The sequence below is a fragment of the Triturus cristatus genome, chromosome 9 (genome assembly GCF_964204655.1).
Source record: "Triturus cristatus chromosome 9, aTriCri1.1, whole genome shotgun sequence".
Lineage (NCBI taxonomy): Eukaryota > Metazoa > Chordata > Amphibia > Caudata > Salamandridae > Triturus > Triturus cristatus.
Window position 1 is genome coordinate 944,072,780 of NC_140592.1, and position 15,078 is coordinate 944,087,857.

Here is a 15,078-nt window from a genome sequence, read left to right on the forward strand (position 1 = left end):
ACCGCTAAAAGAGGTTAGTTGGTCAATTTTGAACTGTTGATTAGTGTATCAGAATATTAAACTGGAACTAAAGAAATGACACCATTGAGCAAACGGTGTCAAAATGGTGAAAAAATAGTGCAACAGAACACGCCACATTTGTATGCATAATTTGTCTTTTCCAGTTATAGAATTTAGTCCTCCGTTGTTGCACATCTCCAATGGTCCTGACTATAGGTGCACTATTATTTCTGTGAGCCCCATGCCCAAAACCCAGATATATGCAAGTGATTGCTCAACAGGCTGGTTTCTCTACAGCCAGGCAGTCAACATACAATCCGCTCAATTGCCTGCAAGAAGGACACCAGTGACATTTCTGCATTTTTGCAAAGGATAATGAAAAATGTCCAAGCTACCGTAAAGGAAAGTTTTAATTGTATTAAGGAATGGGATGCGAGTATTATGCTATCACTTTCTTCACTTTATTTATAAGAAAAACTATAGTTCCTATGAACCATTGGGAAATTAGTTCAAACAAACAGACAATGTCATGAACAGTCCATGCATCACAAAAATAAGGGACCTAGAGCGCATATAGGTATAAAGGTCCAACATACATGCTCCACCGTAATTCTAGAGATAATGAGGTATGGTGTTCCTAAGGGGGGGGGGGGGATAGGTCAGTGAACAAGGAGCCACTAGATGAGGAGTGGTTCTGTTTTGAAAATTGGGCCCTCACATACCCTGGCGGGTGTCCATCATCGGGCTCTCTCCTCATTGGCCTGGTGCTGCAATACCCAATGGGCACCCTCAAGGGTGCTCTTTATCGGAGATCTCATTCCAAAGCCCTGATGTGAAGGGCAAGTTTGGGGCACTTTGTGTAGATTGACAAAAGTGGGTGTTGGAGTAGTGAATTGAAAAAGACTAGGCACATTTTAATCAGTGAGTATGCCTGTCTAATTAAACAAGCATTGGCATAGCCAATAGGTCTCGCCTTTGGGACCTTATAAGTGTTTAGCCATGCAACAGTTGCGTAACTAAATACTTATAAGGTCCCAAAAGCGAGACCTATTGGCTATGCCATGCGGCCTTGCGACCGCGAAAGTGAAAGTGATCGCAATTGCGATCGTGATCAACATCAAAGCGGCCTTGCCGCCGCGAAAGTGAAAGTAATTGCGGTAAAACGAGGCGCGCGCGCCCGCGCACATGCACTGTAGCTCTAGGCTGGCCTGGTAGCACTTTTTGGAGCCCTCTCAATAAGTCTCACCAGACCAGCGCATGCGCTGGGTCAGGCGAGACCTAAAACGTGGTGTCACCAGTGGAGACAATGATCACTGCTGACTTATCGTAAGGTCAATATGTCTCATGCCGTCATATAGTCAAGATAAGTTTTATTTTAAGCCAGTGTTAGATATGGCACAGTTGGTGATAAGTAAGCTTTAAACTAGAATAAGCCTCGCCTTTGGTCCTGATAGAATGAAAAATGTCCTAGCTACCGTAATGGAAAGTTTCAATTCTATTAAGGACTGGGAGGCGAAGATTATCCCACCCGCATATTACTGATCTGAGAGACCCTCCCTAAGTACTGAATTTTATAAGATTGCTTAATGATTGCGAAGTTGTTTCTAGGATTTCCGCTGTGTAGATCTTGTCTATTGTGTGACCTGTGTTACTGGAGGTTCGGTTGGTAAATCCACCTCTTTTCCAGGATCGGAGACTGGGTAACAGGACACATGAGAGCAGGGGCTTGGCATGACTAGCGCATCGAAAGAGGCACCACTGACAGGAACAGACGAAAATCTTGCAGACGCTGGATCCTGATTAGATGTTCATGAACTGTTCATGACATTGTCTGCTTGTTTTAACTCATTTACCAATGCTTCATGGGAACTGTAGTTTTCCTTATAAATACAATGAAATGGCTATTGTTAATAAAGTGAAGAAAGTGAAAGCATAATCCTCGCCACCGGTCCTGACATAGAATCATCTCTGAGCAGTAGTTATTACCCTATTTTAAAGCTTTCAAACATTTTTTCCTTTTCTCGATTCCTAAAAACACAACTAGTCTTCATATTTACATCAAAAATTAACTGATGTCTTAGTATATCTCAGCATGACTTCTTTAGTACCAAATTGAAAATAATACACTCCCACACAACTTGCGAGTAGTAATCTTTTTAAACTGCTTTAAAATTCCTTCTACTTTCATATAATGCAAGGGATATGTCAATTGCAGACTTTATTACTATAACATTGAGCAGACACAATACATGCTCATGGGTCCATTGGCCACTATGTGCAAACCCGTTGGTATACAGTGATCCCAACACTGGTCAGAGGGGGTTTCAGCACATGGTTAGAAAATGAAATAATAACCGAATAATAAAATGAAACATGATGTTTATTTGAAGGCTTTAAAACGTTTGTAACTGTTTAGGTATTTGAAATTGGAGGCTAAACATTATTGGTGTCCTCGGATTTATTTGTGGTTGTAGTGCAAGTGGATGAAGCAGAATATAACATGGACGATGGTTGGTCTCATTTTAATTTAGAAAAGCTCCAACCTTCCGATTATAATTACAATTTAAATGTTTGTGTTTTTATATTTGTTTGATGAATGCTTGGGTCTATACAGTTTGGTGAATTGTTTTGCAGTTCAAATGATCGAAATTGCCTTGGTTGGGGACCCCGTTTTCGAGTAATGACTTTGTTGGGATTTCCAGATTCTGATAATGATCCAAAGACTCCAAAGCCCACCACAGCATAACAACAGCAGAAAGTGTTTTACAATTACGTATAACTTAACACCAATTTATAAAGTCGTGTTATCACCATTCCACAACCTATTAAACAAGGACCCCAATCATTCAAGGAGCATGGATAAAATAAAAGATCGCAACCAATAATGTTAACATGAAATACTAAAGTTCGAATGTGGTGAAATAGTGCTTCAGTAGATGAACCTGCACCAATGAAAATGTTACCAAAGGATGAAATTACTGCAAGTACTTTTAGAAATGAAAAACACAGGAGGCAAAGTTAAGGACAAACAAACAAATACATGAATGTCAACATTTATGTTGTGGTGCAGTTTCCAAATCACAGTTCAGTAACCCTTATCAGAGTTTGTGAAATGTGCAATGGAGTTCAGCCGTTACACATATCGCCTACTGAAAAATTGGTAAACCAGTAAAAAGGTTTTGTAGCAGCCAAGTTGTTGATTTAATTTGCAAATCCATTGGAAAACCAATCAATCTCCTTTGAGAAAAGGAGAAATTAAGTTACCATGACTTTTGCACACAAACATAAGCTACAAATCCTAAAACAATAGAAAATTGGACCTAAAATGAATCATTGAACCTAATTCGAGAGTTCTCTTCGACAGCTTAAGGCTGTACACCAACAGCAAAATCCCATACTAGTGCTAAGTGGACTCTATACGAAGCTATATTACAAATCTTGAATCCAGTCAGTCAGTCATGCAGTCGGTGGCAATCCTGTGATCCATTCAGCTGCTGTTCAATTGAGTACCTAATCATACAACGGTTGGGATGCTCCACGATTAACACAGATATTGGTTCAAAGAGGACTGCAATTTTTGCAAAGAATTTTGCTGGAATTCCTACAGAAAGATTCTATAACTTACCATGCGCAGATTCTGTGTCGTTCTCGTTTCCACAGCTCTTAGGATCTCCCTAAACCGCCCAACACCTTTTGTCAAATTTCTGAAAAAATATGTTTTGGAGAATAGAAGTAAGTCTTCAATATAAAGACTACAACAAATAGAAATTCATGTTTCCTATTTTTACAGACCATGCCAATCATGTTCGCACATCATAAAATTGGAAAGAAACTACCAAACAAATAAAATCATCGTTCTTTTTCTGATTTAGTGTTTGTTTTTGTTTTTTTTAGTTTTTTTTTAACTTTGCACATACTTTAAAATGGATTTTGATTGCTTTTGCCAACTAAGGAAGAGTCTAATTCAATAGTATTACAAATGCCTGAGGAATGGACCAATGTGGCCTCGAAAGCTAGCAACCAAAAATATCTGCAGGATTAAATGCTGTGTTTTTCATCTCTTTTAGAAAAACACACTGCACACCTTGTAGTCTGCACTCAGTCGCGTACAATCACTATGAATGAATATAACATTTTTGAATGAATATAACATTTTTAACCATAGGATGATAATCAGTGGTTACAGTCTGCAGAATCACTACTCGGTGTTGACAGATTTTGTAGAATCCTCTGCCTTCATTCTGCGGATTTCTACATATTTCAGAAAATCATTATTTACGGTTCACCAAAGACACGCAAGGACTACATATGCTTAAAGTGAATAAGAGAGCATTTCTGAAGCGCACACAATAACCTACAAAAGCCCACACCCCCTCTAGCAGTTCTACCTTCAACAGACCTTCCTGGTGTGTCTGAGTGAATTGTGGCACAACCCTATAGAAGGTGGGGAAATTGTCCCATCAACTTTGGATCATGGCAACATCCAACTCTTGGTCCTGGATAGTAAATACGAAGCTTTTTTTGCTCAACCTCAAGCATTTTGGTTTAGCAGAACATGGCCTATATATGTATTTACTTATTTGAATTTAGACCGCGCTTTTATCCAAAATACCATGAACACCTCTGGTCACGAATCTTAGATGGTCACTGCTTTAAAAATGGTTTGGTAAAATGTAATTATTGTTTTTTACTCCTGTAGCCAACTGCTGGATTTTATTGTGGTATTGTAGTTTGCTCTGGAACTCAGCCTGAAATTTGGTAGCACTGTTGCCCACCAGATAAATGTGCAGTCTTTGGATGACTGATGGTTATTCTGCAATCCTTAACTGACTGTTACCTGATCTTCATCTCAGAGAATGTTCTTTTCCTATTGCCAACATTTGTTCCCACCAACAACATTCTGGACCTGATCTGTGAGGCAGACATTTATTTTTGTCCTGTATTTTTATAGCATATCATGAAGCCTAAGCAACCTGAACATCCTTTGTATTGTATTACATTGTGTTGTAGAACTGGAGGTCTTGGACGTGGTGCTGGATGGATGGTACAAAAGAACAATGAGGGCACTTGAGGAGAAAGAAGTAAGCCAATAAGCACATAGGGTGAATGTAATACTGTAATCTGACAAAAGAGGACATAATGACAAGCCTTAGTCAGAATGATAGTAATCAAGCGCCAGGAGTGGTAGATCCAGTGGTTAACTGTATTATGCAGCATTACCTAAATTCATGATTGTCTGTTGAAACTGCAACACTCATAGGTTTTGATCTTCCAAACTTTCAAACTTTTGTTTAATAAATATATCTTCCATGCCTCCTTTTCTTTGGAAAGGTAGGCTATATCATGCACATAAAGTCAACACACACTTTTACTAGCACTATCTCTAGCAGCCTGTGTTCTTTGATTGTATAAAGAATCTATACATACACAAATGAGTAGTCTATATTTGTTAAATACCTGCTTTTCTTGCATCATGCAGGAGGAACATTATTGTGAGTTCTCGTACATTAGAACCACCTGTGCTAAAGTAATGTTGTGCAACGTACACCCATCCAGGGTCAGAATATGCCAAACTTTCAAGATAGCCACATATAATACATTTACATAAACAAATCTCAATTAACCTCATTTACATAGTCAATACAATAATACTCCACTGTCTTTATGAAAGAAGCTCGATCAATATATAGTTATGACCTTACTCTTTCAGCCTCTATATTTATATTTCAAGTATATGAAGGGGGGGAGGATTGTCTAAATGCAGTCATAAACCATGGGCATGACAAGTATCAGGGGGTCTGTTCTCTGCCAATGTGAACATTAAAAATACCAAACCTCTCCACTTTTGTCTAATATCTCCCTGCTAGGAATTGCCGTGATCATTCAAAATGGATATAACAAATGCCCTGCCTGCATCTTTGCCCTGCCTGTGTTCTACCTGATTACAACCTTCCTCATGTTTTGACACAGTACATGCCTATTGCACGATGTCACCTTTCTATTGGTGAATACCTTAACAACACGTACTTTTACTACTCCGTTACTAATACCCTTGGACATACTTTTGTTGGTTCCTCTCCAAACCATCATCAGCTGAGATTCCACCATGGAATGAACAACTGCCCGAAACCTCATGGGTGTATGTACAAATGGCAGCACAAACTCGTCCATTTATATAGTTGAAGCCAATAAAATTAGCATTTGCATGTATTAGTTTGAAAAGCCTTCAGAAAAGAAGTGATGTACCTAGTAAAAAGTAAACTTAATAAGATACAGCATCGGGTTATCTCAAGGCAATAGTGGGTGCTGGTGTTTACTGGAACACAAAGGCAATAAAATACATTCAATGCTAATGACGTCATGTAAGTATGTACATTATCAAAGAAAATCCATTTGGGGGGAGCACATGGTGGTGACTAGCTTGGGAATTAATAGGATAAACGGGGAATGGCAGCTTTTCTGGTTTCGTAGATGCAAGTGGATTTTAGGGGCAAGTTTGCGCTCTTGGAGAGTGGTAGTGACTCGAAATTCAGTAAGAATGGCCTTTTAATGGAGAGGAAAAAGACATTCGTATAACCTAATCTTGATTGCAGTCACGGAAGATTGTGGTAAGGTCCATACATTTTAATTAGCAAGCTGAGGTAAGTGAAAATGGGTGTTGCACACGAGGCGTTGCTAAAGGGCAGATAAGCAAAGTAATACAAACGCTCGGAGTGTGTTGTGATTAAATTGCACCCCAAATGTTTGGCAAAGATGGATGGAGCTAGAGCGTAGGCGGGAATGCAAAGTGACCGGACAGAGTTCTCATAGTAAAAGGGTAATTTAGGTAAATCATTTCGGTTTTGAAGGAACTGGATGATACAATCTTGGGAGCATGGCCAAATGGCCATCAAGATGGCCACACTATCTTAGGCGCTCTCCAATCCACCTCTGATCCCTCGACCTATCATACATGCCAACATTTCAGAAGAGCAAAGTGGGAGATTTAAAAAAGAAAATCGGGAGAATGGGGCCTTGAATCGGGTTACTGTCATGTATGGGCTTTGGAAGTACGCTGCTGCAGGATCGGACATTTGAAACGCAAATGCACGTTTTTAGGTCTCGCCTGAGCCAGCGCTTTAGCGCTGCTCTGGCGAAATCTATAGAAAGCGGCATTTGGAAGTGAAAACTAGTGCTTCATTGAGGCCTCCAGCCACAGTGCATGAGCGCCGGGCGCGCGCACCATTTGTCATCCATCTGATCACTTTCGTGGCTGCTTTGATGTTCTCAGTGAGCCGCGCGGCCACTGAGAACATCAAAGCAGCCGCGAAAGTGCACACCATTTGACACCCCCTCCCTTATCCCACTTCCACGTTCCTCCCCCACCACAGAGTGCGCTTTGTGGCCGCGCGTCTTCCTCAACTCCCGGGCTTGTTAGCAAATCGTAAACAAGAGAAACATTAATAAAGATTCATATTTTAAACTATACTTATTTTTGGAAGTACAGATTTAGCTTCTAGGCGAATGGTTCCAAACGTAACTGTCTATATTATGAAATATGTACTCAGTCGCATTTAGTTCAGCATCATTTTGCCTATTGGTATTAGACAGCGCGGATATTGTATGAGGTCTGTGCGAGCTTGTGTCTGTCTCCAAAGAGCATCCTATAACTTTCCACATCCCTGCACACAAGCCGCTAAGAGCACTGGGCTGGACCGCACCACCCAAAGGAGGAGGGGCTGGGACAGCATTGACAATCCATATAAAAAAAAATACAAAAAAACAACTGCCGCCAAGCAGATGACCTACACCCCGCCTGCACTAAACTCCGAAGCATTTGAAAAAAAAAGCTGAAAAAACGGTAGCTTACGCTGAAGGTTGCTATGAATTTCAGCAGCAAACGAAGCAGCAAGACATCTGTCTAATACGCGCCTTCAAAACACACTCCTTCGTGATGCGAATGATGGAGAAAAAAACATTTGGAATACTAATTACAGCACATCATTAAGAATTATGGTCAGCCGGCGCTGCATAGAAACAAATATGTCCCTCAGGTGCGTGCATGTCACGGGGAATTTGTGAAATAATATCTACAGATGCTGCGTTGCATAAAAAAAAACAGCATTATTTATTAAAGAGATTACATCGGCTTCTCCCTTTCGGTGCTTTGGAGTGCGTGCTCACGCACAAGTCGGAAATCCGCTGCATTTAATAAAAAAATCTAAAGGGGTCCTAAGCACATTGAATGATAAAACACGTACCGTGCTCTGGAATAAATTCCTCATCTGCCGGTGCGACTAGCAGATGTTGCATGGCATGCCAGGCTGCTCAGCCCCTCTCCCGGTGCCTGCTACAAACGGCTCTGATCTCTCCCATGGAAACAGCACAGCAGAAAAAGACACCGCACATTTTACTGCTGATGCTGATTCCCATCCAGGAACAAGCATTGGCAAAGCCAATAGGTCTCGGCTTTGGGACCTTATAAGTGTTTAGCCATGGAACAGTTATAGGATATTGTGCTGCGTAACTAAATACTTATAAGGTCCCAAAAGCGAGACCTATTGGCTTTGCCAATGCTTGTTGTCATAGCTTTCAGAAGCATGGAGCGCAATGGCAGGCAGCGTAAGGGCGATGCAAGTGTTGTGCACTGGTCTGGCAGGTTGCTGGCAGTGCATACACCCCCCACCCCCCTGTGGCAACCAGGGCTGAAACAGCTTCCCGGGCACACACACAGCCGCCCCCGAGTACTTCAGGTCTTTAAAAGACCATTTGCTTGCTAATGAGGCTGTGTTGGTTTTCCACCCCTTCTGGAGCCCCTGCATCGCCACTCTGACTATTGCTGGAAGAATTTGCACGTTACACAATACCAAGCCCTGTCAGCTGAAAACCCCGAGGAATCGGGTTTTTGCTTGCAGGAGTCGGGAGACTAGCCTTGAAATCGGTAGTCTCCCGCCTGAATCGGGAGGGTTGGCATGTATGCGACCTATGGCCCCGCAGGGGGGGGCATGCAGTGACTAAACAGGGGTCCCCTGGCTCCCAACAAAACAACGACTGCAGGGGTTTTATTGATAAGCATGCGCACAAACGAGGGGGGAGCACAGCCAGATGGGGGGATGGAAATGACGGAACACCTGTAAACGATGTTTCCTTTTTCTTTAGTGGGCGGGGCTGATGTGCAGCCGTTCGAGCTGTCCAATAGGAATGTCCTTCGATGACTGCCAGAGCAGAGGAACACGACTCCGAGAGGTTACCAAATATTACGCAACACTGAGCCAGGTCCGACAGTTCCATCGTTGGCAGTTGTGGCCCTAACGGCACATCCTCTCTCTCTGTCTCCACTCCGTATGTCACTGCATTAAGAATTTGTCGGTCATTATGTTAAATAACTGGCCGATAAAAAAATATTTGAAAACATTAATGTGTAGGCATGTTACTCTCTATTTAAAGTGATCCCCAAAAGGAATTGTTCAGACCGTATTTTTTGTAACTTCGAATATTGAGTAAAGATACACACAATATTCATATTGAGCCGCTGCCATTGAAAATGATCCAGTCGCTCCACAAACTTCCCATAACTACGTTGACGTTTACCATAGAATTTACAATGCTAAGATGGCGGCATCGTTATCCCACTATGTTTCGTTCCATTGCAGTCTCTCTTCCATGCCTTTGATTGTGTATAACGTCACGTTGACGCACACGACTACTCGTTGGTTTACGTATTGAACATCTTTTTTCCTACGGTGGCCGAACGGCCCTCCTGCCGTAACAGTTTCAGTGGCTGTATAGCCTCCAAATCCTTCCACATTTCTTCGTTTGCTTAGGAATTTTCCTCTCGGTGTAGCGTGAGACTTAGAAAATGGCGGACATTGCACAGGAAGAATTACGGAAACTCGAGCATCTATCTCTGGTGTCCAAGGTCTGTACGGAGCTGGACAATCATCTTGGGATCAATGACAAGGACCTGGCCGAATTTGTTATTAGCCTTGCTGAGAAAAACGCAACATTTGACACTTTCAAATCAGTACTGATGAAGAATGGTGCTGAATTCACAGATTCTCTTATTAGTAATCTATTGCGTCTTATCCAAACAATGCGACCTCCAACGAAACAACCCTCTGTCAAAGAAGACCTTCTTAAACCAAAATCAGAAAAAGAAAAGTTGAAGGAGCTCTTTCCAGCACTTTGCAGGCCTGACATTCCAGCTGTGAAAGTTAAAATGATGCTCGATGAAGATGATGTTAAAGTAGCTGCTGATGCAATAAAAGAACTTGAAGCTTTAATGCCAGGCGCAAGTGAAGATAAACGGAAAAGCAGCAAACACAAGGATAAGAAAAGAAAAAGGAGTCGTAGCCGAGACAGAGACCGAAAGCGACGTCGCTCGTCTCGGACTCGTTCGAGATCAAGAGATCGAAAGAAGGACAAGCTCAGACGTCGTTCCAGGAGCGCTAGCCCTATCAAGGAATCACGCGATCGTGAGCGACACACAGATAAGACAAACGAACGGTGGCGTGAAAAGCATGTAGATCGTCCACCACCAGAGGAACCTTCCATTGGGGACATGTACAATGGCAAAGTTACTAGTATAATGCAATTTGGATGCTTTGTTCAGCTAGAAGGGCTGAGAAAGCGTTGGGAAGGTTTGGTGCATATCTCTGAGCTCAGAAGGGAAGGCCGTGTAGCTAATGTTGCTGATGTTGTGAGTAAAGGGCAAAGAGTGAAAGTTAAAGTGTTGTCCTTCACTGGCTCTAAAACCAGCTTGAGCATGAAGGATGTTGATCAGGAGACTGGAGAAGATCTGAATCCTAACAGACGTCGCAACCTTGTAGGTGAGACCAATGAAGAAGCTTCAATGAGGAACCCTGACAGACCGAGTCATATTTCACTCGTTAATGCACCAGAGGTGGAGGACGATACATTAGAGAGAAAACGTCTTACAAAAATATCTGATCCTGAGAAATGGGAAATTAAACAGATGATTGCAGCCAATGTTCTGTCCAAAGAAGAGTTTCCAGATTTTGATGAAGAAACTGGAATCCTGCCGAAAGTAGATGATGAAGAAGATGAGGACCTAGAGATAGAACTGGTAGAAGAGGAGCCTCCTTTCCTTAGAGGACACACCAAGCAGAGCATGGATATGAGTCCTATCAAAATAGTGAAGAATCCAGACGGATCGCTGTCCCAAGCTGCTATGATGCAGAGTGCTCTAGCTAAAGAAAGAAGGGAGCTTAAACAAGCTCAGCGAGAGGCTGAAATGGACTCTATTCCAATGGGCCTAAATAAGCACTGGGTGGACCCTCTTCCCGACGTGGATGGGAGGCAGATTGCAGCGAATATGAGGGGTATCGGGATGATGCCCAATGATATTCCAGAATGGAAGAAACACGCATTTGGTGGCAACAAAGCATCTTATGGTAAGAAGACACAGATGTCCATCTTGGAGCAGAGAGAGAGTCTACCCATCTACAGGTTAAAGGAGCAGCTGATTCAGGCTGTTCATGACAACCAGATACTCATCGTCATTGGTGAAACGGGATCTGGCAAAACTACCCAAATCACGCAGTACCTGGCTGAAGCGGGTTACACGTCCAGAGGGAAAATAGGCTGCACCCAGCCTAGGCGAGTGGCTGCAATGTCCGTCGCTAAGAGAGTGTCTGAAGAGTATGGTTGCTGCTTAGGACAAGAGGTTGGTTATACCATTCGATTTGAAGACTGCACAAGCCCCGAGACGGTCATAAAGTACATGACAGACGGCATGTTACTGAGAGAGTGTCTGATCGACCCCGACCTGACCCAGTATGCCATCATCATGCTGGACGAGGCCCATGAGAGGACAATTCACACTGATGTTCTCTTTGGACTGCTTAAAAAGACTGTCCAAAAACGCAAGGATATGAAATTGATTGTTACATCTGCAACATTAGATGCTGTGAAGTTTTCGCAGTATTTTTACGAAGCTCCAATCTTCACAATACCAGGTCGAACATACCCAGTGGAGATTCTCTATACAAAGGAACCTGAGACTGACTACCTGGATGCCAGCTTGATCACAGTCATGCAGATCCATTTAACTGAACCTCCAGGTGACATACTTGTCTTCTTGACTGGTCAAGAGGAAATCGACACTGCTTGCGAGATCTTGTATGAGAGAATGAAGTCCCTTGGGCCAGATGTGCCTGAGTTAATCATACTGCCTGTGTATTCTGCTTTGCCCAGTGAAATGCAGACTAGAATTTTTGATCCTGCTCCTCCCGGCAGTAGAAAGGTTGTCATTGCAACAAACATTGCTGAGACCTCTCTGACCATCGATGGCATTTATTATGTTGTGGACCCTGGCTTTGTGAAGCAAAAAGTATACAACTCAAAAACTGGGATCGACCAGCTTGTTGTGACACCTATATCGCAGGCCCAGGCAAAGCAGCGTGCAGGAAGAGCTGGAAGAACGGGACCTGGAAAGACCTATCGGCTTTACACAGAGAGAGCTTACAGAGATGAAATGTTAACAACCAACGTGCCTGAGATACAAAGAACCAACTTGGCTAGTACAGTGCTTTCTCTTAAGGCCATGGGAATCAATGATTTGTTGTCTTTTGACTTCATGGACGCTCCTCCAATGGAAACCCTCATCACGGCCATGGAGCAGCTGTACACACTTGGAGCTCTGGACGATGAAGGGCTTCTAACCCGCCTTGGGCGTAGGATGGCAGAGTTTCCCCTGGAGCCCATGCTGTGTAAGATGTTGATCATGTCTGTGCACCTGGCTTGCAGTGAAGAAATGTTAACCATTGTCTCAATGCTTTCTGTACAGAATGTTTTTTACCGACCAAAGGACAAGCAAGCTCTTGCTGACCAGAAAAAGGCCAAATTCCATCAGACTGAAGGTGATCACCTCACTTTGCTTGCAGTATACAACTCTTGGAAGAACAACAAATTTTCAAATCCCTGGTGCTATGAGAATTTTATCCAAGCACGCTCATTGCGTAGGGCCCAAGACATCCGGAAGCAGATGCTGGGTATAATGGACAGGCATAAGCTGGATGTGGTATCCTGTGCAAAGGCAACAGTTCGCGTACAGAAAGCAATCTGCAGTGGGTTTTTCCGAAATGCAGCCAAGAAGGACCCCCAGGAAGGATATCGCACTCTTATCGACCAGCAGGTGGTGTATATCCACCCTTCAAGTGCACTGTTTAACAGGCAGCCAGAATGGGTTGTGTACCACGAGTTGGTGCTGACCACCAAGGAGTATATGCGAGAGGTTACAACCATCGATCCCCGCTGGCTGGTTGAATTTGCACCAGCTTTCTTCAAAGTCTCGGACCCAACCAAGCTCAGCAAGCAGAAGAAACAACAAAGACTGGAGCCCCTGTACAACCGATACGAAGAGCCCAATGCTTGGAGAATATCCCGTGCATTCCGGCGCCGGTGATCACCGGGGAGCGCGCAAATTACTTTCAGAAGGCTATACAGACACTTTAGTCGGCACTGGTGCTGGCGGGAATCATTTGTGCTTCCCAGATAATATAGACTGGGCCTTGAACTTAAAACTGAACATATTTGTATAATTTACAGTTACCTACTTCCTTTTTAACAAAGTGGACCTGGTAAATCTGAATCTTGAGCTCTTGGTTGATTTTATTACCAAGATCATATTTTTTGCTTTGCCATTTGAAACTGAACTCCTCAAAACATTATTTAAAAACAAATATATATTGACTATCCTTGTTTTTATTCCAGTCACTTGCTCTTGATGTCGATAATTACTGTATTTATTTTTCAAGAAGTGTCTGTTGATCGTCTCTCCCAAATGCTTTATTTAATTGAACAAAGTTATAAGTCGCCTCTGGTGAGTTCAGTGATTGTGGATAGCAAACAAGTGTGACAGCTCCCACTAACTCCTAATAAAGTAACTGCACTTTTATTTATCGTGAAAGGGGAGGAGCTTTTTGGTTTTTGACTGTCTACCATACTGTCAACATGGCCTACTTGCCAGGGAGCCAGACTAGCCTTATAGTTAGCCACATCCACTCTGCAACAATTGTCTATCCCTCTAGTCAAAGTACTGTCAGATGTGCAATACAGAGGTACCCTGCCAAAAAACAAAAGAGAGCTTTCAGAATACTGCTGATAAAGAGCAGACAAAGAGTTCTGGAGATCTGTGTCCAGTGTGGTCAAGTATAATCATATCATCAGTATACTGCCGTGACTGCATGGGGAGAGTGTTTAGCATTGGAGATTAGTACCCTCAACCCCAATTAAGCAGAAGTGCCAGCACACACCCCTGTTTTAAGCCTCTATTTGTCATTACCTTCTTTGTGACATGAATATGGTGAGCCAATTTAAACTTTACCCATGTATTCCAATACAAAGATCGGATAGCCCGCCCCTAACTAGTGGTGCTGGAATACCCCATCTAGCAAATTTTAGGCAATGTTTATTGTGGTCTCCACCATCAAAAGCTGTGCAGTAGTCGGTGAAGCAGACAAATAAGTTACACTTCTTATGTTTCATTGATTCGTGTTTTAACATCGAGAGGGCCAGGATCTTATGTGTAGTATTGCTATTCCCTCTAAACCTAATTCGAGATATTGGAATGATGTTTGTTGCATTAGCCCAGTCTTCCAGTTCTTTTAATAGTACCTTTTCATAAAAATGTGCCTCAATATTCAATAGGGAAATTAGTCTTTAGTTTGTGACCAGCCCTGGGTCACCTTTTTTGTATATCGATGCAAAATGGATGGAGATGAAGGGACTATTTGAGTTTCAAACATGCTGCTATAGCGGGTAAGAAGGGTGGGATCCAAAGGTCAATGTCAGATTTGAAGAAGAGGGTAGGGAGACCATCAGGGCCAGGGGCTCAATCCGATCTTGAAGGTTTTATGTTACCTTAAAGTGAGCTAAGATTGAGGGTTGACTAGGTACAGGTAGGGGCATATGGGGGAGCCTACTCTCCTAAACTATCCACACAATAATGTGGGCAATCCAACTTTCACCAGAGACTGAGGTACCAGGTTGTTTTAAATGCTGGGAATCAAGGTTAATTACGAATTGCCAGAATTTCTTTAGCCATCCCGAGAGACATTTTTCAACATTTTGAGCCAT

General features: G+C 42.6%; 2 protein-coding genes across 3 annotated transcripts in view; one reads left to right on the forward strand and one right to left on the reverse strand.

Moving 5' to 3' along the window:
• Positions 1-15,078, reverse strand: part of TTC7B (tetratricopeptide repeat domain 7B) — a 1,510,908-nt gene that overhangs the window by 1,012,849 nt on the left and 482,981 nt on the right. For both annotated transcript variants that reach the window (XM_085626529.1, XM_085626530.1), the window contains exon 6: positions 3,626-3,704. In XM_085626529.1, the coding sequence (XP_085482655.1) occupies positions 3,626-3,704 (79 nt within the window). The remainder of the gene's footprint in view (positions 1-3,625; positions 3,705-15,078) is intronic.
• DHX8 (DEAH-box helicase 8) lies at positions 9,698-13,897 on the forward strand. Its single transcript, XM_085626527.1, has one exon. It carries the CDS (start codon positions 9,839-9,841, stop codon positions 13,403-13,405), a length of 3,567 nt encoding a protein of 1,188 aa, XP_085482653.1. The 5' UTR covers positions 9,698-9,838; the 3' UTR covers positions 13,406-13,897.

What these genes read in the sequence shown, in the direction of transcription:
- DHX8 (XM_085626527.1), top strand. Translation starts at nt 9,839, where the DNA reads ATGGCGGACATTGCACAGGAAGAATTACGGAAACTCGAGCATCTATCT.